Source organism: Callithrix jacchus, chromosome 18, assembly GCF_049354715.1.
Source record: "Callithrix jacchus isolate 240 chromosome 18, calJac240_pri, whole genome shotgun sequence".
Taxonomy (NCBI): domain Eukaryota; kingdom Metazoa; phylum Chordata; class Mammalia; order Primates; family Cebidae; genus Callithrix; species Callithrix jacchus.
Window position 1 is genome coordinate 42197559 of NC_133519.1, and position 25706 is coordinate 42223264.

Consider the following 25706-nt stretch of genomic DNA (forward strand, 5'->3'; position numbering starts at 1 on the left):
TTGCTGCGATCTGATGTCTAAGAAATGAGGATCCAGCGTGTCTTTGATGCCCAGTCAAAGCTTTGAAGCTGTGTCAAGACCACGGGACAAAGGCAGCACTGTTTATGCAAATCTGGAAACAAAAGAAGCTAAGCTCCAAAGCCATTAGAAGTAACATCAGAAATTCAATACCCAGAGATGATTAGAGGCCCTACACCAGTATGAAATAGGAAACCTAAAAGCAAAGCTGGGCAACACACCAAAACACATACTGTAGGAAGGAATCCTGAGCTGGCCAGAGCCTGGCTAGATGTGCTCAGAAGCCTTGATATATGCAGCTCCCTTAGCCAAGAGGCAGCCATCTGCATGCCAAAGGAAAGACATCCTGGGTGGCTGCTGCTTCACTACCTGTTGCACACTGCTCCTTCATAAGAAGGTCCAATATATGCCCTTGCAAGGCTAGCTCTCGTGTTGCCATGTTCCTTGGCAATTCAGTCATCATCAAGCACATGCCTTCCCAAGGAGACAACACTCTTAGTTAGCAAACACCTTCGGCACAGTATTCAACAGGATGAAATACCACAAGCTTCCTAGAAAAGGATTTTTTAAGGCCACCCCACAAAGATCGAAAGTTGGGCTAAGGGTCCAGGAAGCATCGATTATGCAGTTATGTGAAAGTTCTTCAGATATGGTTACCCCCAAGAAGAGACAAGTGTTAGGTCAGGAAAGGACTCAGAGAAATCTCATCCAGAGACTTTGACAAGACTGCATATTACCACCCTCTGAGAAGTTTTCGAAATATGTCAATCGCCTTGGCTCCTGAAATAGCATATTTGCACACTATGAAACATGAAAGAGGCTGCTTTGGTTAGAGGCAACTGTCCTGGGGACCCCACTGCTACCAGCCTCACTTCATCCCCACATGATTGTTGTTTTCTTGGTGGGATGTGCTAGGCTGTCATATGCAGTTCACATTTTTGAGAAGAAAAAAAGACACAAAAATAAAGTGGATGCATAAACTTAAGAGCCTTATTGTCTGCTGTACATGCAGTTATAATAATGCTACTATATCGACTTCTTAAAAAATACTTTTGTGCAGCAGCAACAAACTCGGAACAATCCTCTGTACAGCAGAATAGAACTGTGTACATTTCTGAAAAGCCATATTTTGAGTTCATAACTAGTAAAGACACCAGGCTTAGGGACTTTGTAATCCCATGTAATTAAGGCTAAACTGCCAGTTACCAAAAACAGGCTAATTTAGTAGACTGTTTACATTTATCACAAATGAGGGGAGGAGTTTTTAATGGCATGCCACAGGGAAAAATTAAAGAAAATTAAATATGAGAAACAAAGAAACTAAGATTAGGGACTACAGGGACTGAAGTGGCTCAAATGAATTCTGTTTAGTTTAAGGAAATTCACTGGTTTGATTTTCCTATGATCTATTAAAATATGTTCATCAATAGATATTTTTTCGTCTGCAATACTTAAGGCTTAATGAACTCACTATGTAAGATAATACCAAGGAAAGAGTTTGAGGGAGTGCCATTTTATACTGCGTTTGAGTGCAAGGAGCTTCATGTAGTGGGCAAAACATTTGGGACACTTTCTTTTTAAAAATATATTTTTTAGAAACAGCCACTACACTGTTCATAATAGCAAAGACTTGGAACCAATTCAAATGTCCATCAGTGATAGACTGGATAAAGAAAATGTGGCACATACATACTATGGAATACTATGCAGCCATAAAAGAGGCTGAGTTCATGTTTTTGCAGGGACATGGATGAAACTGGAAACCATGGTCTCAGCAAACCAACACAAGAACAGAAAACCAAACACTACATGTTCTCACTCATAAATGGGTGCTGAACAATGAGAACACACGGACACAGGGAGGGGATCATCACACACCAGGGCCTGGGGGTTGGGGGCTAGGGGAGGAATAGCAGGGTTGGGGGAATCGGAGAGGGATAGCATTGGAGAAATACCTAATGTAGATGATGGGGTGATGGATGCAGCAAATCACCACCATGGCACCTGTACACCTATGTAACAAACCTGCAAGATCTACACATGTACCCCAGAACTTAAAGTATAATAAATAAATTTCAAAAAATAGCCACTGTTGGCTGGAGATAGAACATATATGCTTGACTTAATTAAAACACACACACACACAAGTGATGCATGCCTGGCTGGGTTTCTCCTATGTAATCCTGTACATTACTACTTCTCTTAATAAGAAAACCCCTTGGTCTTTTTAATGGTTTAAACATCTGGAATCTGGAATTTAGAATATTCCAGAGTATGCCAATTTTCCAAACTGAAAATCCCATGATCTGTACTTTAAGTGCATACATAGCCTTCTAGGAGCTCATCTTCTGCGGTTCCCAAACCAAGAAGTGCATCCAAATTACTTGTGGACATGCTTAGCACACCAATTCCTAAGCCCCTGCTGTGGACCATCTGATTGAATGCGGCTGAAATGGGCCCCAGAAATGCATGTATCTAACAAATGCTGCAGGTATGGTGATGAAACCCACCTCTGAACCTGTATTTGGGAAACACTAGTTGAATCCAGCAGCCTTATACTAAAGGATTGGCAGAACCATGGTAAGGACCATGTCCACTCATGGCCAATGAACCAGACCAATGGGGATAAGTCACTTTTAGGCCACCTCAACTACTAATTTCAACATGAGTACCTGGCCACACAGACAATCGATAGTGGAATAAATAAAAGGAAGTACATAACATTTTTAAAATCCATTGCTTTAGAAATCCATAGTTTGTCCTGCTAAGTAAAAAGCCTACAATGGAAATCAATGTAACCCATCAATCTTATTAAAATCTAAAAAGATTGAGGAAAGACAGAGAAGAAGCCTGTACTTTTCTAAACCATCTTTGTACGCTGGCTGTTTCAAGCCTTACATGCCAATTCCACAAAATCCATTTGCAACACAAGACATGGTCTGACTGTCTGAATGCTCTCCTGCCCAACCTTTTTCTAGCACAGGGAAAGCAATGGTGTGGGAGCTGCATATAAGCTTACTGTTCAGTGGGGCAGTGATGACATGAAAATTCCTGATTCCACTTGGCAGCAACTTTCTACTATCTTGGCGGGTATAAACCATAATCACTGCGGTGTGTGGAGCTGAGACAGGATTATGGGGCTGGCTGGCAACCAAGAAACTAAAAAGCAGTCTATTAGTCCAGCAGGGGACTCCGTGTCGGGAATGCCATGGCCCCAAATGTCCACAACCACATTTTTCACAACTTTACCAAGAATTTAAGTTCCACTGTTAGTTTCTAGAAAATGCTGCCTTTGCCAAGACTCTAAAAAGCAGAAATTTCTCACTTATTATGGCTTTCAGGGAGAATACCAATCAAGGTACCTCCATAGACCCTCCTGTCTTAGGGTTCTGTCTCTCTCTTGTGAGAATGAGATGCTTGCCTTCACCACTGCCCTCTCCATCTCCAAAACATATACAATCACTCTGAGAAAGAAAAGGGGCTGGAAAGAAAGAGTCCTACTTCCCTCTTGTCAAAAATGTATGCACTTTGGACTTGGCAGTCCATATGGGGAAAGCTCTATGTAAGGAACCTTCTCTCTGCAGCCTGATATATCCCTCAAAAAGGATCCCTTGACATATCCCTTGAAATGATTTCAACGTGGAAGGTAATAAACTATTCCAATAAAGCCAATGGGCCAATGAAAGCAGGTGCTCATGAAAATGCTTCAGCTCAGCAGCTTGCCCCAGACTCATCTTCTACCATACTCTTGGGGGTATACAGCCCAAGATCATTATTTATGTTATTATTTGTGTATCTGAAAGATATAGCTTCTAAGAGGTCTTCAAACATTAATCAGAAAGCATTGGAGGGAAGGAGATAATTTTGCATTATGCTCACAGAGGAACAAAATCTTATCAGTTAAACCAACAAGTCAGGGGTAAGCCTTAGCTTGCTGAATTTGACAAACCACTAAAATAATAATTGTTGCTTCAATTAAGTGAAACACGTTACAAAGTCAGCCCTGGCAGGATGTCATGGAGCTGTCATTCAACGTCTGACTCTGAAAGGATTTCTGTATGGTGCTCCTAGAGAGGAAAAGAAATGCCCCGCAGCCGAATCTGAGGTTTAATTCATGCAGGAGACTTGGCTAATGCCACTTACCACAAATGCTGTGTTTTCATGGATCTGAACTACAGAAATTTCCAGCCAATTAATTACAGCCACTGTATTTATATTCTGCCTGACTTTTCAATTATTACCTGTAATGAGATTCTTTTTTATTTTTATGAACATTAATGCACAGCTTTTCTACCAGAGGAGTAGAGAGTTAAGGAAAAAGTAATACAATTCTGATCCTTTTACCACTAGGTCACTTGCTGGCGGCTTGCCAAGCCTGCTGGTTCCCAAAAGCAGTTACGGCTTGGGTCCTGGAGTTCCTTCAGCAGCCTAAGGTGGGAGCAAAGGTCACCACCCAATAGCCAACAGGGGTCAGGCAAGTCAAGCCAAAGAAAGATAGCAGGGACTAACTGCCAGTGCACACAGTGTGGGCCTGATGAGGACTGGGCTGCCTGGACAAAATCCAGGGGACAGTGGCTACTCAGCTCCAACAATAGTTGCTGTGTATGAATTCAGGCCTGGTAAGGTCAGGTGCTGGTTACATGGCATGTTTTGTGTGTGAAAAGTTACCAAGTTATACATTTGTGATATATGAACTTTTGGATAAATATTACACCTTATCAAAAAGATTTTTTATTAGGACAAGATCTTCTAGAGGCCAGAGAGACAAGGACAAGAGAGCAGGATGGATGGTGTCACCAGAGAGGCCTTCAGAGTAGCCACCAGGAACCAGTGTTCTATGAAGCTGGCTTTTATTGCGCCACCCAGGGCATGGCTGTAGGTAGGCTGGCAGTGTTTAAAGAACGTGGGATAGAAAGACGGATAAAATATCGCACTTATTCAGAATTGGATATATAAAACACTCATAACTGGGTTAAAATGAAAAGGATATATGTACATGCATAGAAACTTTCTAGAAAAATACACGAGAAACTGTTAACATTGGTCACTGGGAGGTGGTATAGAGTAGATGGGAGATCTACTTTTTGTTATATTCCCACTCAAACTGTTTATTTTTTTCATTTATTATGGAAGAATATTACTTTTCCACTTAAAAAAAGTCAGAAGAGCAAATTCATAAAATAACTGAATTGCTATTAAAAATCCACAAAGAGCCTAAGGGATTCAAATTTTAAAAAATTAACAGTTTTTTATATACTAACAACATATCAATTAAATGCAATTAAATGAACAAGTCACCCTTTGGAAATAAAAATGTCAAAACATACAATACATATGTTTTATAATTCCTGATGAATAATAGCTATAATTTAAACACATACAGTAAAAGTTCTTCATGATATGGTAACTGGAGAATAGGTGTAGTGGCCGGACCATAGGCTAATGATTTTCTTTCAGACTTTACTGTATGTTGTTATGCTGTGTGAAGAAATGTGCAGAAACAAGCCTTTTTATTGTCCCACTATAGTCCTATATAAGTCTTATAATAGTCCTACTATACTGTGCCATAGACTTGGAGACGGTGCCACACAGCAATATGACCCACGTGCACGTTTAAGTGTTGGAAAAAGAACCAAGGGACAACCAGCAGCCTTCTCAGTTACAAGGCTTTCATTGTGCATTCCTATGACCACCAGAGGCAGACAAGCAAAAGGAACCTAAGAAGCACATGCTTATGTATTTGGAGTCACAAAGAAACTTCATGGTAAAATCACTTCGATAAAGGAGCTAAAAACAAATCTGGGAAAACCAAACTCTGCTAAGAATACTCCCCATGCTCCTTTAAACCAAGAAGGATCTTCATTATAAAATAATCAGCATTAAAACAACTCACAGGACTAAAAATCTAGAAATCAGTTATCTCATTCCAAAATCACCGTGGAAATCTCTTAACTGTCCTGTGTTATCTCATTCCAAAATCACCGTGGAAATCTCTTAACTGTCCTGTGTTTTAGATCCCTCGTCATGGGACTCAATCAAATAAAACCAGGGCAATTTAGGCATCCTTTCTAATTCTGCAGGCAAGTTGTCATGACTGGAACAACAGGATTGGTGACATTTATTAGTCACTTCAGTTTTTACACAAAGGAAATATTCTGAGGTCCAATCACGTTTTGAAATTAGAGGTTGCAAAGACGACTGAGAATTTCTTCAATCATTTGGAATGAAGCTGAATTTAGGGGACAGCCAAATCTAAGATTACTAATTAAAAAGGCTGAAAAATGGACTATTTTATCAACATGAATCCAAAATGCAGCCCATACGTGTATGATTAGTGCCGCCTTGATCATTTGACACTAATAATACTTGAGAAATTTCTTTCTACTGTTATGTTGCTATGATCACAGCAAGTGACCAGCATATTCACGTACAACCCACAATTTAGTCATAATCTATCTCTATGAAATATACCAAAACAGAGTAGAGTTCACTAACTAAAAAGTGCCTGAACTAAGTGACAAAATGATCAAGACAGCGGAAGAGAACCACTGAGTCCCTTGCGTCATTCAAGTGGAAACGACAATTCTTATTTGAAAGAAACACTAGCGTTCTTATCTTCCCAAGTTGGGCCAACCGACAGAAGCAAAAACTAGAACTAATTGGTCTTTTCATGATCTTAAGCAGACCATCTGCACTCGGTCTGCAACGTTAGCTGCCTGGGTCACATCCTGGCTCCACCATGCATTAGCCTAGTGACCTCAGACAAGTTATTTATATTCTCTGTGCCTCAGTTTCCTCCTGTGTAAAGTGATAAAGTGGAATGTAATGGCATCTCCTACCTAGGGTTGCTGTCTAGAGTCAATCAGTTTTGATACCGAAGTGTTCAGAACAGTGCCTCCATGAATGTTAGTTTTCTTTCTCCCTCACTCCCTTCCCTCCCCTCCTTCCTGACTTCCCTTCTTTCGTTCCCTCCCTTTCTTCCCTCTCTCCCTTCCCTTCCTTTCCTTTCTTCCCTTTCTCTTTTCTTTTCTTTCTTTTCTTACTCTGTTGAGAATGAGAATGTAGTACAGTGGTTCAATCTCAGCTTGCTGCATCCTCCACCTCCTGGGTTCAAGCAATCCTCTCACCTCAGTCTCCCAAGTAACTGGGACTATAGGTGCATGCCACCATGCATGGATAATGTTTCCATTTCTTGTAGAGATGGGGTTTCATGATGTTGCTTAAGCAATCTGGCCACCTCGGCCCCCCAAAGTGCTGGGATTATAGGTATGAGCCACTGAACCCAGACAAATGATAGTTTCCTATGCTAATATTTTTTGGTACTGTTGGAAAGAAGAAACCAAATGAGATTCCATTCGAACATTTTTTAAAATCTTCCTTTTGAAAGGGAAATGTAAAGTAGATAGGACAAAAAGGAAAAGATTGAAAGAAAATGACAACTATCACTGACTTAGAAGCATTCATGTAAAAGACACTGTACATACCTTATCTCATTTACTTGTAACAATAACTCTTTGAGGCAGATGTTATTATCAGTCATTAGAAGACAAGGCAGCCATGTCTTAGAGTTTACTGATGTGTCCTCAATCACACAGAAGATTTGTGCTCTAGTCTATCTGACCTTAAGCTTATATATTTCTTCCTCCATGCCAAACTACCAGTTTGGGGAAATGGGGAAAGGAAGAGAAAGGTGAGGAAAACAGACTAATAGAGAAAAGTGGACTAAAACATCATCTACTTTTTCAACTATAAACCAAAACTTCTATCCATAGAGATAACATGCAACATTTACTATCAAGATTGTAATGATAAAATATGGCATCATTCTTACCACTGGTGCTGAAAACTGTCACTGATATTAGTTCTGAACATTTCATAAACAGAAAGTATATATTAGTATTTTTAAACAGTTATGAAAATGCTACTGATTGGACATTAAAAGGTGAAGATACATTCAAGATAATCCCCGAACAATGCAGAGAAAAAGTAGTATGTAAAATGTTAGAATCATTCCCCCAGAACAAGCAGCTCATCATTGTTTATGTTTATGTCAAAAGAAGCTCATCTCTTTATTTAAAAATCCATAAAGTGGTTTCCAGTTTAATATGTTCCTTTTCAAAACTGTGGCAAACAAAATGCCCAAATCTTTCTGTAATTACATAGCAGTTATTGCCTTGTGCCTGCACAGACTCTGTGAATCCAACTGTCTTCCCACAAGCAACAGCAGGCTCTCCAAACGACAAACTTAATGTTTCATTTGGGGCAAATGTCTTTCCCTGTGCCATGCTTCAGGTTTCACTGTCATGGTACTTGACCCCCCCTCTCCCTAATCATAGATTTAAGAGGGATGAGGTCAGCCTTCCCTCTGTTGCTGAAGCTACTTGCTTATGGCTCCACTGAATTAAAGAGAAGCTACTGAAGTATACTATCACTTGTCACAATGCCTCACTGTTCGCTTCATCTCAACATATTCCCAATTCCCTAAAACTTAGTGCAGGTTTAGGACACACGAAATAGATACCTTCCTTAGTTCCTTATCATAGGATTGTGATATTTGAAGGGAAACAATTAGTTTGGTGGATTTTAAGATCAGACAGGTAAATGTAAAAAAGCTTTCCTTTTTGCTTGTACAAAGTATCTCTAAAATAAAAATTTTCCCTTGTTCAGCCTAATCTGAATAAACTTGATGCTGAGATAACTGCAGACATTCTTCAACAGCAGAATTTTCCAGGTCAACTTGTTGATACTCATTTCACCTGTATGTGCAGTACATATCTGGTCCAGAACTTAAAGTAAGAAAAAAAAATCACGTAACAGGGTCTGAATGCGATCAGTGAGCCAGGCCTCTCAATGACTCCTCTAGTACAGAGATCAGATGCTCCTCAAGTCCGTAGGCGGATGAATGAGAAGAGTGAGTCTGCAGAGTGAGGTACTGAGATCAGATTCAGAGGAAGCTGAATTCCACGTGGCTCTGTATTCAATATGGTTCTATTTTATGAAGTTCTAGGTAGCTCACAGCCATTTTTGACAGCAGCATGTGCTGACTTTGCAGAATGGATATTAAGCAGTTTGGCATCTTGGAATATTGCATAGAGCATGGGAATGAGAAACTAAAGGCAAGTAATCAGCAGAAGCACCTCAAAGCTGTAACATCCTGAACTGAGGTACCACCTCCCATCAGAATGTTATATCCCATACCCTTTCCAGCCAAATATTCCCCTAGGGCCAGGCCAGAAGTCAGCGTTTCCAGAGAGATCCTACGGTACAATACACTCCATTTGGAGACTTGCAGTCATTAGGCCCGCCACCCACTTGAACTTGCTGACAGAAAACTCTGGTTGATGCCCTATTATCTTTTTTGTTTGTTTGTTTGCCTTGCTGATCCCCTTTTTCTAGAGCCATCTTTCTTTCCCAGGTTTTAGATTTTTACTCATCCTTCAAAACTTAGTTCAAATTAAGTGTCAACTTGTCACTTAGTTTGACCCAGTGATATCCATATTCATAGGCCTGCCCCAATCTGATTTAGAAATCATTTGGTTCTTCCCCGAAGCCTTTAAATGCTGTTCAGATCACCTTACACTGCCCAATGAAAAGAGCCGTATTTGTCTGTAAAACACACACACATGCATCTAAATACACTTTTTTCAGCCCTGATCTGGCCAGTTCTTATTTAAAAAATGCATTAGAAGCATGTGCTTGTACAGTCTCTCTGTACCTCAGTTCTCTCACCTGTAAAGTGATATAGTAACACTGCATATCTGATAGGGTGATTTTGAAGCTTAAACCAGAAAATGAATGTAAAGTTCTTCGAAGAACCATGAGCTCTTATTATTATGTGTGGAATTTATAAATAAATGTAATTTTGAGTAAGTCAATTATTTTAAACACATTTCTCCTTTTGGGAAATAGAGATAAGTTTATTTCTTCACAGACTGGTAGTAAGAATCAAATGAGAGAACAGTGCATGAAAGTTATTTCCAAAGGTTTTTTTCAGCTTCTTTGTGTTTTAAAGACAGAGCCAGGATTTTTCAAAGAAGAGGCTTCAATAACTGATGCAACCAAGGCCTTGCACTTCTTGCTTAACCTTCCAACACTAGACATAAAGGAAAACATTGCCAAGATCTGTGCAGAATTGAAATTCTCTCATCTAAATAGAACACCAGTGTCCATACAATCTGGAACTTCCGGGGAACATAGGATGTACATTGATGCTGGTGGATCCTAATTATATTGCAAAATCTATGGAATTCAAGAGACAGAAATAATTTTTGAAATCATTTATTCCAAGTCCTTTGTTTTATTGATGAAGAAGCTGATGCCTAAGGATCCTAAGCAAGGAGCCCCAAATCACATATCAAGCCAGTGATAAACAACTCAAGTCTCCTAATTTGCAGTTCATAGGTTTATGCAAATTTTGTTTATATCATGTTCCCAGCCTTTATAAGGTGGCCTTTGGGGACAAGCTTGGGTTCAAATTCCAGTGTCACCATTTATTAATTCTGTGACTTTGAGTTACTGAACTGATATAAGTCTGTCTCTTCCTTTGTAAAATAAAGATCATAATATCCTCTTAAAAGTTTACTGTATGATAAAAAGAGGTAATGTCTATAAATCGGGTAGCAACATGTGCCTGACACTGCTTTGCCCCTCACCAACTTCTTATGGCAAACACTGTAATGCTTTAAAAAACTAAATTGTGCATAGAGATGAAAACCATATTGTAAGATATCTCTTGAAAAAAGCAAATAAGGTAACTGATATTTGTTCATTTTTTTGGCACTGAAGTGGTTAAAAAAAATCTTTCCTTCTGGTTTCAAACCTGGCTGTCCCAGTTTTCTGTTTCCATGTAACATGCCCTTCTCGGCGAGGCGGTCACGTACGGCAGAGTGTACAGTAAAGCAGTGTACAGCATAGTGCTGTATTATATCACATGTTTGCTTTCGCACCTTTGCACCTCTCCCAGCAGGTACTCTGAGGCTGCCAATTCTAGCTGTGCTTTTACCCCTCCTCCTCCTCTGTTTGCCCAACAGCTGCATTAAGTATATGTCTCACCTGAAAACAGATCCCTTTATCAACACGAGCCAGAAACTGCTCCAGAGTGACCTGGGCCCTGTCTTCCTCAGGGGGCCAGAGTCCTCTTGTCCTCATACCTGACAGCCCATCTCCCTTGGCCAGCGTCCACCCTCTCGTCCTCCACAAGCCCCTCGGCGACTCGCCTGGCCACCAACTAACTTCTTGCCCTCCCATCCTCGCATTTATAAAAGGTGCGAGACGACCGAGTTCTGCAGGTGGTGTGGGCAGCACCCTGCACTGATCCCTGTCCCTCCCCGCAGCAGACACAGAGACGGGATCCAAGCTTCTTTCCTTCGGGAACAGAACTCGGCTGTTTATCTTTCTTTCTTTCTTTCTTTCTTTCTTTCTTTTTTTTTTATGATTGAGCTATTTGGAAAACAAGACTTACGTGAAAGATTTAAAAACACCAATGCGCCAAAAAAGAAGACTGACAGAGAAATTTAACAGTGGTACTTGAGGACAGAGCACATGTTTCATAGAATATCATAATGCAAGACAACAGCAGCTATCTCAATAGGCTGTGGAGAGTGACTATAGATAAAAACCAATATCCTGAGAACAGGAGTTGTAGACACTGGAATAGGTCATTGAGAATAATCACCTTTTCAGGGTATCTAATAGGAATGAATTCTTGTTTATTCCTATTAAAATAACAAATAAATTCCTATTAGAATAAACAAATAAATTCTTGTTTATTCGGCTGTTTATCTTTCCCAGGCGTCTTCGTTGCTCGCCCGGACGCGGAAGCCCAGGGTGCCCCACGCGCTTTGCATCTGCGGCGGGGAATGCGACCCAGGAGGACGCGCTGGCAGGGACAGCCCGGAGCGCTCGGAGGAGACCGGGCTCACGGCGGTGGCGAAGTTGGGCACACTCCGCGGGCCCCGCCCAATCTCCACCCCTGGGTCCAGGTCCCCCTAGGGGAGCCAGGAGCACATTTCCAGCCTGGAGCAGGAGCCTGACACCGGGAAGTCAGAGCAGCGCACTCCGGCGCCGCAGCCACTGAGGAGCCCCCGGCCCACCACAGTCATATTCCATCTGTCGCGTCTACAGGGGAACAAGGCCACAGGCCCCTTATCCTCTCACTTCAGGGCCAGCAGTATGAGGTGGGGAAAGACGAAACCTTGAGAGTTGAAAGGGAGGGGAATGAAAGCTCCCTTGAGGGACAAAGCCGCCCAACCCCCCTACTACCCTCCAGAGCTCCGGCGGGCCGTTCTCCCCAGCAGCACCCCCTGTGCACACCGACCCGCGCGTCCCTCCGCAGCCTGACCGCCCGTCGCTGGCGAGGGCAGCGAGGGGGTGTGTGCGCCAGGTTTCCCGCATGCCCCCCGGCGGCTTCCTCGCCCTGCAGCTGCTGCTCCGGGCGCTGTCCGCGCTGGGCAGGCCGCCCCCGCCTCCCGGGGCCCCTGCGCGCTCACCAGACGGCCATCCTGCTCTTGGGGTAGTCCAGCCGCTCCAGGCAGCCTAGGAAGTGCGGCAGTGAGTGCGCCGCGTTGCGGGCGAGGACAGCCACGAGCACCGTGGGGCTCTGCAGGGGCGACTCCGGGAAAACCGCCGGCTCCTCCCCGTCGTCCTCCGAGTCCAGTTCGGCGGCGAAGCGCGCCCGGCAGCCTTCGCGGAGCAGGGCTGAGTAAAGGAGCAGCAGCGACCAGGCGAGGGTGGCGGCAGGGCGCGCAGCCATGTTCTGGGCCGAGGAGGGCGGCGGGGTGGTCCTGCCCCGAGCGCCACGCTGGGCGGCCCTGAAGCGGCAGCGGCTCCCGGGAAGCGAGGAGGCTGCGAGGGGCCGCAGGGGGATGCGGCTCTCCCGGGCAAGCCGGCTTACACACTGGCCCCGGCGGCTGCCGCCGCTGCACCGCCCAGTCCCTGATGCTGGTGCGCAGCGTACCTGCAGCCACCGGCGCCCCCCTGCACCTCGGGCTCACACACGGTCGTGGCCGTGGGGCTGTGTGCCCTGAGTCCTGTGGAAAGTTCCTCTAGTCCAGGCTCTGCTCCTACTAGTACAGAGCCTGTGGCTTTCTGAGGTCTGTGGCTTTCCCCAGAGCCGTGAGGTGTGGCCCTGTCTGCCAATGGGCGTGTGAGTGTGAGTGTGCGTGTGTCTGTGTGTACATAACGGTACAACCCCAAGAAAATTTATTCTGCTTTTGCAAACCGCAGTCAGAAGTTCTTCACAGTGATGCAATGTATCCAGTTTTTCATAATGCACCTATTGACTAATGAGTAGAGTTCTAAAATGAAAAGTCTCCTCAACTATTCACGATTATGATAAAAGTTTAACCACCAACAAAGGCAGCATGTCTGTACTTTCTTATAAACTCAACTTCTCCTGAAGTTCATTTTTGACTGAGTAGACACGCAGTAACACAAAGTTTGAAGAGCTGGAGAATTTTGGAGCCAGATCAGACCTCCGAAACTAAAAGAAAGCCCTTGGGAGACACTGTCCTGAAGCCTCACTCTACTGTGAACCCAGTAAGCCTCCTCACAGGAAGGCTGTGAAAAAAATAGATTCACTTAGCTGGTTTTCTCTTTCCAAAACGACCCAATCTGACAGAGTAACAAAGAGGGAAAATTCATGCATGTTGGAGAGCAGAGGAGAGATAACGAAGAAAAGAAGGGGGAAGGAAGAACCAATTAACACATAAAACTACACTGCCGAGATACAGTGCTAAAGGAGATCTACTTTTTCTTTTTTTTTTTTTTTTTGAGATAGGGCTTCACTCTTTTGCCCAGGGTGGAATTTTGGGGTGCAATCATAGCTCACTGAAGCCTCAACCTCCTGGGGTCAAGCAATCCTCTCATCTCATCCTCCCAAGTAGCTGGGACCACAGGTTTGCATCACCATGCCCAGCTAATTTTTGTGTTTTTTGTAAAGATGGGTTTTCCCCATGTTGCCCAGGCTGGTCTCGAACTGCTAGGCTCAACTGATCTGCCCACTTTGGCCTCCCAAAGTGTTGGGATTACAGGCATCAGCCACCAAGCTTGGCTAGATATTTACTCTTGAAGATATATTGTGTAGCCTTTGATGGATGAGGACGTAGGGTGTTTTGGTGCCTGTGCACATTCATTCATGACCTCCAATCCCAACTCACCCTCAGGTCTGTGCCTTACTCTTTTTATTAGTTGTTATCGATGCTTCTCAGCAACTATTAGAAGTTTTCCCCACTGTCTTTTGAAGTAGTCTCCTTCATCCAACTCCCTCAACACTCTGTCTCCAACTAGCATCCCTACCAAGAGCTTTCTTACTTGGAGGTCTCTCCTCACAACAGGGTCTTTGATCCCATCCCCTCCCTTTCTAGTCTGTGATTTTTCTCTATCATTTCACTCTCTACTGAATCTTCAACTGATCTCTGTCAACTCCCTTCTCTCAAGCTAAATACTTCGTCAGTCTTCTCTTATCCTTAACACACACACACACACAAAATGCTTTCTTCTAGCAATTCCTTTTCTTGGCCAAGCTCCCTGAAAGAAAGATCTACACTTGTGTTCTCCACTTCTTCATCTCCTATCTTTCCCACCACAGTGCAATATGGCATCAGCCCTCCCCACTGATACTGTTCTGCAAACCAACAGGTGGCCTCAGCATTGGCGGATTCAGTAAACTCTTCCATTCTCACCTTCTTGGACCTCAATTACATAATCTCCCACTCTAGATCTCCTCTGATACTACTTGTGTCTGAGCCAAGCCCCTTCACTGTGTTCCTCCCTATAGTGTGCTAGTCTTCCCACTCAGTATGGTCTCCTGGGGTGATACCTTAGGAGATATCACCTCTCTAATCTTCATATTTTTATATCTAATGGCCTATGGACATTTTCTTCCTCTCCATCCATTTTCAGGAATTGTCCCCACTCTCAAGGGGCTCACAGTCTTAGAGACTGAGAGTTAAGCATCTGTTAAAAGTACCATAACAGATGTACCAGGTACAGAGGAGGGTAGAGGAAGGTGTGGTCATTTCCACAGGGGAGGTAGTGATGGTGGGACTGTTAGAAAGCTTTCACAGAGACAATCTCCATGTCATTCTGTCTTCCTTGTTTCCCTTTCTTGAACTATGTTCCACTCATCTTTCAATACTAAAAACCTCACCCCTTAGCCAAACTTGGTTTGATAGTTATCATTCGTTCACTTCATTGCAAACAGAGGGAGTTTAAGGCTAGGCACCCACATTTCTGTCTTCTGTTACTGATATGGTCTGGCTGTGTCCCCACCCAAATCTCACATTGAATTGTAGCTCCCATAATCCCCATGTGTCGTGAGAGGTAATTGAATCATGGGGGCAGGTTTTTCCCATGGTGGTCTCATGATACTGAATAAGTCTCACAAGATCTGATAGTTTTACAAAGGGCAGTTCCTTTGCACATGCTCCCTTGCCTGCTGCCATGTAAGATGTGCCTTTGCTCCTTCTTTGCCTTCTCCCATAATTGTGAGGCCTCCCCAGCCATGTGGAACTGTGAGTCCACTAAACCTCTTTTTCTTTGTAAAATCCAAACTCAGGTAGGTCTTTATTCACAGTGTGAGAGCAGACAAATACAATTACCTAAAGTCAACAGCTTATCTGAGTCTATTTTTTCAAAGAATGATGAAGCATCTAAAACTGTATGGTTTCTAATGACATTATAATGAAATTGGCTCCATGGAGTTCTCTTAAAATAATTACCGACTGCTCTGTGGATAAAATCAAGGGTTTCCCAGCCATATAACTTACAAAACACCTATTTAAAACTTTTAATTTAGAGTGCTCTTTTAGTCACTGAGAATGTTAAGGTCATGACAGGGTATGCAACAGTAGAAGGTCATTGTAAATATGGTTGTAGGGTGGTGGAGGGGAAGCCTGGGAAAAGTTAAGTCCCCATCTTACTAACAGATGTGTTCCATAAGTTCTTCAGAAATCAGTAATGTGAATTTGGATGTTTTCCTCTCTCATAAGATTGATGTTATAAGACAGTTAATTTGAAAAGAACTAATTTAAAAATAAAAGCCAATTATATTTTAAAATATTCATTGCTTATAATGCTTTTTCCATGGAAAAAACAGCTGAATGGAGTCAGGGTTGTACACACACATCTCTTTGTCTCCACTGCCAGTTACCTGTTCCAATAGATTCTACATTAAGTTAGAAGTAAGCACTTTCTCTCATATCCCCTCTCCATACTGTTCCAGCACAGGGGGCTTCCTTCTGGGACAACAAAATCTCTTGGACTGTCACCCTTAGTGTAATGTGGTGGGGGCAGGGCCTATCAGGTGGGCAGAGGACTTCTTGCAGGAAAGCTTCTCAAGATGTCTGTGGCTCCTGCAGCCAACCAGAGGAGGAAATAAGTGCCTCTGGGACAGCTGCAGTAGGCTTGAAAGAGTAACTGACATTTGGATCTGAATTTTCATCTCACTTGTGTCACTTACTCTCTTTGTGACCTTGGAAACTAGACCTCTTTAAACATCAATTTCTTCTTGTGCAAAAAAGTTTTAAATGCTTGCCTCATTTTTTCATTCAACAATATTTATGAAATTGCTAAATACCAATCATTTGAGTGTTTAATATTTGAATGTTTTGCCCTGGAAAAAGAGGGAGAAGGTGGCCAGCCCCCCACAACTCCTGCTGGGCAGAGAGAGTCTCTTGGCTGAATTATCCAAGCTGCTTTCTTCTGTACGGAAATATCTTTCTTTCACTACCTGCCTGCATTGTTTTACTCACTTTTCTTATCCAGCTTAAAATCCAAAACGTAAAATTTACTTGAATTGACAGTCCAGCCAATTTCAACACATGAAAATCCTTGAGAGAAGAGCATTAGGTGATATCTTTTTAATTCAATTAGATTTTTAAATCTCAGCACCTAAACTGAAATGGACTATAAGAAGCTTTGATAAAGAGAACTGAATGGGATCCTAATTTGAAGCATGGGACTTTTTGATGATAAAGCAAGTTTTATGGATTTCTGATATGTAAGCTTGAGGACTCTGGGTCCTAGGAAGGGAATGAACATTAAGGGAGGAAAAGAGCAGTGACTGAGGTGGGAAAGGCTAAAATTAAACTATCTCAGTGTCAAAGTTTTATCTGTGCTCTGGCTGCATCCAAGAGCCATGTAACAGTTACTACAGAAGAATGTTTTTCAATTCAAAACAAGCTTATACAAATTTAAAATAAACTTCTATATTTCATTTAAGAATAGATGCATCCCTTAAATTGTATTAACTCATTCCTTCAAACACTCAGTGCCTACTCTGTGCCAAGATATAGGTGCTGGAAATGCATGAATAGTTAAGATGTGTCATATAAATGCACAAATACTATAAGTCATTTTATGTGTTATGATAGAAAAAGGAGCATAAATAAGGAAGTGGAGAAGTAGAGATAGCTAGGAAATGTTTCATTAAAGAGATATCTTTGAATTGAGTATTGAAAAATAAGTAGCATGCATGGATAGGAAGAATTAATATTTTTAAAATGGCCATACTACCGAAAGCAATTTATAGATTCAATGCTATTCCAAAACTGCCATTGAGATTCTTCATAGAACTAGAAAAAAAGCTACTTTAAAATTCATATGGAACCAAAAAGAGCCTAAATAGCCAAGGCAATCCTAAGCAAAAAGAACAAAGCTGGAGGCATCATGCTAACCAACTTCAAACTATACTACAGGGCTACAGTAACCCAAACAGCATGTACTAGTACAAAAAAGACACATAGACCAATGCAACAGAACAGAGAACCCAGAAATAAGACTGCACACTTACAACTATCTGATCTTTGATAATCTGACAATAACAAGCAATGGAGAAAGGATTCTCTATTCAATAAATGGTGCTGGTATAACCAGCTAGCCATATACAGAAGCTTGAAACTGGACCCCTTCCTTATACCATATACAAAGATTAACTTAAGATGGTTTATAACGTAAATGTAAAACCCAAAACTATAAAAACCCTAGAAGACAACCTAGCCAATACCAATCAGGACATGGACACTAGCAAAGACTTCATGAAGAAGATGTGAAAAACAATTGCAACAAAAGCAAAAATTGAAAAATGTGATCTAATTAACTGAGCTTCTGCACAGCAAAAGAAACTATCAATAGATTAAACAGACAACTTACAGAATGGGAGAAAATTTTTGCAAACTATGCATCTGACAAGGGTCTAATATCCAGCAACTAAAAGGAACTTAAGCAAATTTACAGGAAGAAAAAAAAAACAAAACAAAAACAAACAACTCCATTAAAAAGTGAGTAAAGGACATGAACAGACACTTTTCAAAAGGAGGTATAGATGTGGACAAGAATCATACAAAGGAAAGCTCAACATTATTATTAGAGAAGTAAAAACCACAGCCAAGAAGAGGAGGAAATAAATGTCTCTGGGGCAGCTGTAATAGGCTGAGCATTATAGGATAACCACAATGAGATACCATCTCACACCACACAGAATGGCTACTAAAGGCAAAAGTTACATGTTAGCAAGGTTGTGGAGGAAAGAAACCCACATATACACCGTTGGTGGGAGGGTAAATTAGTTGAACCATTGTGGAAGACAGTGTGGCAATTCCTCCAAGTTCTAAAAACAGAAATACCATTCAATCCAGCAATCCCATTACTAGTTATATACCCAAAGGAATATAAATCAGTCTATCATAAAGACACATACATGCATATGTTCACTGAAGCACTATTTACAATAACAAAGACATGGAATCAACCTAAATGCCCATCAATGATAGACTGGGTAAAGCAAATGTGGTGCATATATATCACAGGATACTACGCAGCCATTAAAAAAGAATGAGATCATGTCTTTTACAGGGACATGGATGGAGCTGAAGGCCATTATCCTTAGCAAACTAATGCAGGAACAGAAAACCAAATACCACATGTTCTCACTTACAAGTGGGAGCTAAATGATGAGAACACATGGACACATAGAGGGGAACAACACACACTGGGGCCTATTGGAGGGTGGAAGGTGGGAGGAGGGAGAGGTTCAGGAGACATAAGTAAAGGTTACTAGGTTAAATACCTGGGTGATGAAATAATTTGTATCAAAAATCCCCATGAAACAAGTTTACCTATGTAACAAACCTGCACATGTACTGCTGAACTTAAAGTTGAAAAAAAAAATAATTTGATTCAAAATATAAGAAAAGAAAAATGAGTAGCATAGACTAAGAAAAGAAAGACAGAAGGGGAAACATGGGAATTCCAGGTAGGTGGAACTGCAGGAGCAAGGAATGAAACAGCATGACATACTTGAGAGATACAATGGACAGAGCATGCCTGAGAGGAGGGGAAGTAGAAACAGAGGAAGCTAGTAAATTATATGATTTTATATAATTTTGTATATAAGCATTTCTTTAAAATGGGCAAAGGACTTTGAATAAACATTTCTCCGAAGAAGATCTACAAATGACCATAAGCACATGAAAAGTTTATCAACATCACTAATCATTAGGAAATGCAATTCAAAACTGTAAGATTTGTCACTTCATACTCATTAGGATGGCTACTAGAAAAGCACAGAAAATAAAATATGTTGGCAAAGGTGTAGAGAAATTGGAACATTGTGCACTGTTGGTGGGAGTGCAAAATGGTACAGCTACTGTGGAAAACAGTATGACAGCTCTTCAAGAAATGAAAAATAGACTTACCATATAATCTAACACTTCTACTTCTGGCTATATACCCAAACAAATTGAAAGCAAGTTCTCAAAGAGATATTTGTGTGCTCATGCTCACCGCGGTGTTATTCACAATAACTAAAATATGGAAGCAAACCAGAGGCCTACGGACTAGTGAATAGAAAGCAAAATGTGATATATACACATAAAGGAATAGTATTCAGCCTCAAGTAGAGAGGAAATTCTGACATATGCTACAACATGTTAACTTAGAGGGCATTATGCTAAGTGAAATAAGCCAATCATTAAAGACAAATATTGTATGATTCAACTTATATAAATCATTTAGTCAAAATTACAGAGGTAAAATAGAATGGTGGTTGCCAAGGGGATGCAGGTAGGAGAAATGGGGAGTTATTGTTTAATGGGTATAGGTTTCAGTTTTAAAGATAAAAGAGTTGGCAGGAGCGATGGCTCACGCCTGTAATCACAGCACTTTGGGAGGCTAAAGCGAGTGGATTGCCTGAGGTCAAGAGTTCAAGACCAGGCTAGCCAACATGGTACGACCCCATCACTATTAAAAATACAAAAAAAAAAAAAAATTAGCTGGGTGTGGTGGCTTGTGCCTGTAATCCCAGCTACTCGGGAGGTTAAGGCAGGGGAATTGCTTGAACCAGGGAGGTGAAGGTTGCAGTGAGCCGAGATTGTGCCACTGAACTACAGCCTGGGTGGTAGAGAGTAGAGAGAGCTTCTGTCTCAGAAAAAAAAAAAAAAGATAAAAGAGTAATGGAGATGGATATGGGTAACAGTTCCAAAACATTATGAATGTATTTAATACTACTTAAAATAGTAAATTTTATGTTTATGTATTTCACCACAGTAAGAAAATGAGAAAAAAATCAATCCATGCAATTTGTTAACAAACTTGAAAAAGCACATGATAATCTCAGGAAATACAGAGAAAGCATTTTACAAATCCAACATGCACTCCTCATAAAAATTGTCAGCATATAGGAATAGAAGGGAACTTCCTCAATGTAATAAATGGCATCTACAAAAACCCTACAGCTAACATCATCCTTAATGGTGAAAGGCTGAGTGCTCCTCCTGTGATAAGGAACAAGACAAGAATGTCAGGTCTCATTACATCTGTTTAATGTTGTACTGAATGTTTTACTTGGGGAGGAAAAGAAGGAAGGAAGGAAAGGAAGAGAAAGAAGGAAGAAAGGACAGAGAGAGGGAGAAGGAGAGAGGAATAGAAGAAAGGAGGGAGGGACATTTAAAGCCAAGTAAATACGCTGTTAAGAGATATTTTAACATGAATGTGGAGTGATGGATTAGTCCTTCTAGGCCAAAGGCTCTAAAATTCAATGATTTATTAAAGTGTATTTTACTATAGACTTTTAAAAATGTTGAAAATGAGGGGAAAAAAAGGAGGGAAAAACTCTCACAATCCACTATCCCACCACAACCACGATTAACGTTTTGGGGTAATTTTAATAAGGCATTTTGAATTTGCAAGTTTTCAATGTGGGTTTGTACTCAGTCCTCTTCAGTGAGACTCAATGCCCACATTGATAGCAGATGTTGACTAAATATCTAGAGATAGAGATGGGATATTTTTTGGACCATGGATTGCTTTTGATGTCTTTTCATGTTTACAAAGCTAGGCATTATTTAAGGTTGCATATATGCAACTGTGTATTTATAGACACTGACTAACTTACTATCCCTTTGTACTCTAGATATTATAAAAATTTTAATAAAATACTTAATGAAACATGAAATACATTATAAACTAACAGATATAATCCATAAACTAATATACTAATTTAAATACTACTAATAAAATCAATATCCATATACCCAGCACCCACATTGAGAAACATTAACTTTGAAGCCCTGCGCGGGTCCCCTCTTGTCACAATTTCTATTTTCCAGAGATAAATACTAGACTGAATTTTGCGTTAATCAATCTCTTCCTTTTGTTTAGAACATTTACCTCCTGTGAGCTTAATTTTATGGGTCAACTTCTCTGGGCTAGGATGCCCAGTTGCTTGGTCAAACCAGTCTAGATATTGCTGTGAGATATTTTTCTATTGTGATTAACATTTAAATCAGTAGACTTTGAGTAAAGCAGATTACTCTTTGTAATGTGGGTTGCCATCCAATCTGTTGAAGGCAGTAAGAGGAAAGAATGGGATTCTCCAGGAAGAAAGGAATTCTGACCACAGATGGCATTGCGACTCAAGACTGCAACATAAGCTCTTTCCTGGGTCTCCAGCCTGCCAGCCTAGCTGCACATATTTCAGGCTTTCAAGGCCCCACAATCACATGAGCCAATTCCTTAAAGTCTTCTGTTTCTCTCTCTTTCTCTTTCTCTCTCTCTCTCTCTCTCTCTCTCTCTCTCTCTCTCTCTCTCTCTCTCTCTCTCTCTCTCTCTCTCTCTCTCTCTCTCTCTCTCTCTCTCCTCTCTCTCTCTCTCTCTCTCTCTGTCTCTCTCTCTGGTTCTCTCTCTCCTCTCTCTCTCTCTCTCTCTCTCTCTCTCTCTCTCTCTCTCTCTCTCTCTCTGGTTCTGTTCTCTGGAGAACTCTAGTACATCTCCTAAATGTGTGTTAGTTTTGCCTGCATTTGAAATACCACACAATTCACCTATTTAAAGTATACAATGCAAAGGGTTTTAATAGTTATACAACATGATCACAATCAATTTTAGTACATTTTTATTACCACAAAAAGAAACCTATACTCATTAGTGATCAATCCTCATATCTCCCAGCTCACCCTCCTCTCTCATTAATTTACTTTGTCTCTGTAGATTTACCTAATTTAGACATTACACATAAATGGAATTCTACAACATGTGATCCCTTGTGATTGGCTTCTTTCACTTACTGTTTTCAAGGTTTATTGATGTTGTAGCCAGAGTTCTTTATTCCTTTGTAATGCTAAATAATATTCCCCTGTATGGACATATCATTTTATATATTCATCAGCAGAGGGAAAGACATTCGGGTTGTTTCTACTTCTGGGTTATTATGAATGAAACTGCTGTACTTGAATTTTATATAAATCAAATGTCTTATATACTCTTCTATAACTAACAGTTTGACTATACATCAGATTTTTATGAGATTCATTCAAGTTGTTGATTGAAACTTTATATATGTTTTACATAATTCCTTCTTAAAAACTGTACTCAACCCACTTAATTTATTTCACAACCACTAACAGGTCCTGGCATTTCATTTAAAAATATTGCTCTATGGTGGCTCAAGCCTGTAATCCCAGCACTTTGGGAGGCCGAGGCAGGTGGATCACGAGGTCAAGAGATCGAGACCATCCTGGTCAACATGGTGAAACCCCGTCTCTACTAAAAATACAAAAAATCAGCTGGGCACGGTGGCACGTGCCTGTAATCCCAGCTACTCTGGAGGCTGAGGCAGGAGAACTGCCTGAACCCAGGAGGCGGAGGTTGCGGTGAGCCGAGATCGTGCCATTGCACTCCAGCCTGGGTAACAAGAGCGAAACTCCGTCTCAAAAAAAAAAAAAAAAAAATTGCTCTAGAATATATACCTGGGATTATAATTGTTGGATCATAGGATTTGTGCATCTATCCTTTGGTCTACTTTTATGCCAACTCTTGGCTTTTGTTGCTAATCTGGTGAATTAAGGTATCTTCTTACCTCAATTTGCATTTTCTTAATCAATGTGGCTGAACATCAAGTCATATTTGCTGGCCTTTTAATCTGTTTTTCTGTTTATTCTCATTTTTTTTTTAACCCGAGGAGTGGTTTTTTTTTTTAATTCCTAATTGATTTTTAGGAGCTCTTTATAGATTCTGGGTATCTTTTCTTTCAATTATGTGTTCCAGATGTCTTCCCCTCACCCCACTCTCTGTGTTGGAAATTCTTAACTGAAATACAGTTATATTGCCAAATTTTTCCCATATGGTCTGTGTTTTTTGTGTCTTGTTTAAGAAATCACTCTCTTGGGGTCATAAAATATTCTTTTATATTCTCTCCTAGAGATTTAAAAGTGTTTGCCTCCACGCCATGTAGCCAATCACACTCTCTCCTTCCCTTCTTGCATCTGCAGTGTTACTTCTGCCCACATTCGTATGAGTCTGCTTTCTGGCTCCCTACTTTGTTTCGTTGGTTTTACCTATCCATGTGCCAATGTCACATCCTTGTAATTAGATATATTTACAAGAATTTAAATTTTGTTTAAAACTTTACCTTTATAAGATATTTTATATTTCAGAATTTTAACTTCATAAGAGTTTCCTTCCTTTTGTTCATAAAAAGGGTCTTGGTTATCTTTGGTCCCTTATGCCCAAATTTCAGAATCAGCTTATCAGGTATTAAGAAAATCCTTCTTGGGATTTTAATTGGAATTGCTAGAATCTGTAAATAACTTTGGAGGAAATTGCCATCTTTATAATATTGAATTATTCTCTTTCTTGAATCTTTCTCTGTTCTTGAAACACAGAGAATGGGAAATTGTGTGTGTCGGTTACAAAAAAAAAGGAAAAAGATATATATGAGCATCCTTACAGCCAATGAATGAAAAAGCTAATCCAGAATCCTAGACAACATTTTTCAGCATGGGATCACTGTCTCATATAATAGTGTGAAAAAGCTTTTTCTTCTTTTTTTTCACACTAGAGATTCACATCACAATTTAATGTTCGCATTTCCTCTTGAGACTCTTACTGAATTAATATGTCTCTGGCTAGACATTACAGATTTTTGTAGGAATAAAATGGTCTGGCTCAGGATATCATTGGGAAATGAGGTCAGCAAGTGCCAGATTACAATGAATTTTATTAAATCCAATACACTCAGGGGATTTTATTCGTTGTTTCTTATCTAGCCTTTTTTCTCACTACTTTGGTTCTCTAAAGTGAACTATTGAAGCATTTTACAAAAGGAGAAATCCTCCAGGTTACCAGACACCGAAACTCTCCTCTGTTCTCTAGGGGATTTCACTCTAGATTGCTGCAACAGTCATTTGATTCTGCACTGTAAATACTAGGTTGTCTAAGTGTTTCCAAATCCTTTGTGTTCACTTTTAGCAATTCCCAATCACCAAGACTTCAGTTTCCATTGCTTAACAGGGAAGCTAAGAGACACTCCCTTTTCATTCTCCATCTCTTAAATAGACAAGGACATTAAAAGTCAGAAGTATGTAATATTTATGCCTGAATGTATCATGCTTTTTCTAAGCAACAGTATTTAATCTATTTGCCAAAGGATGGCATTTATCTGTTGCTTTTTTGATTTATGGTTCTTTCTTCATCCTTCTAGTTTTTCCTATCTCCAATTTCTTTTTTCTTGAACATAAGCTGAAATTCTTCTCCTGAAGATGTTTGAGGCTGGTTCACATAGTCCCTAATCCCGCTGGAAATCCTTAATGATTTATAAAATTTTTCCCCTACTCAGATTAGCAACAAAACACTCTTAATGCTTCTAAAAATGCCATCATATGAACTAATTTGGATCTTTAGGAGTCAGATTTATTCACTTCCAAGCACTATTCAAGTGTTTCAGTGATTCATGCTTCAATGGCCCTATTAATTTCAGTGCCATTTTCCTCTTTCGGGTTTTGCAGCTGCTTTGTGGAGGCAAAGGTTCATTCAAATGTAATATATTTGAGGGCAATATATGAATCTTCATGTGTGACTTTACATCTCATTCAATAATAGATGCCCTTCTTTTCCCTGTGTATGATATGTTGTTTCTTTTAATGGATTCAAGCTTTTCTCTTTATCTTTTTGACTTTCAATAGTTTGATTAAAATGTAGAATTCTTTGTGTTTATTTTAGTTGTTGTATATTTAGCATTTTGTACTGGCAAATGTCTCTCATTAAATTTGGGGAAATTTTGGCCACTCTTTCTTCAACAGTTTTTTTCTGTCCCTTGTTTTTTTCTACTTCTGTTATTTACATGCATGTTGAATCAAATCTCTGTGGATCTACTCACTTTTTAAAGATAATTTTTCTTGTTGTTGTTTACTTTTAAT

General features: G+C 40.5%; 1 protein-coding gene across 8 annotated transcripts in view; it reads right to left on the reverse strand.

The window, feature by feature from the left end:
* COLGALT2 (collagen beta(1-O)galactosyltransferase 2) overlaps positions 1 to 25706 on the reverse strand; it is a 110628-nt gene that overhangs the window by 83262 nt on the left and 1660 nt on the right. For 6 of the 8 annotated variants that reach the window (XR_013528999.1, XR_013528998.1, XR_013528997.1 and 3 more), the window contains exon 1: positions 12507 to 13113. The exons of the other annotated variants lie outside the window; for them this stretch is intronic. Coding sequence is in view for 3 of the 6 variants with exons in the window: in XM_017966011.4 (XP_017821500.4) it covers positions 12507 to 12769 (263 nt within the window). In the remaining 3 variants the exon portion in view is untranslated. Of the gene's footprint in view, positions 1 to 12506; positions 13114 to 25706 lie in introns of those variants that run through there. 8 annotated transcript variants of the gene reach the window in all.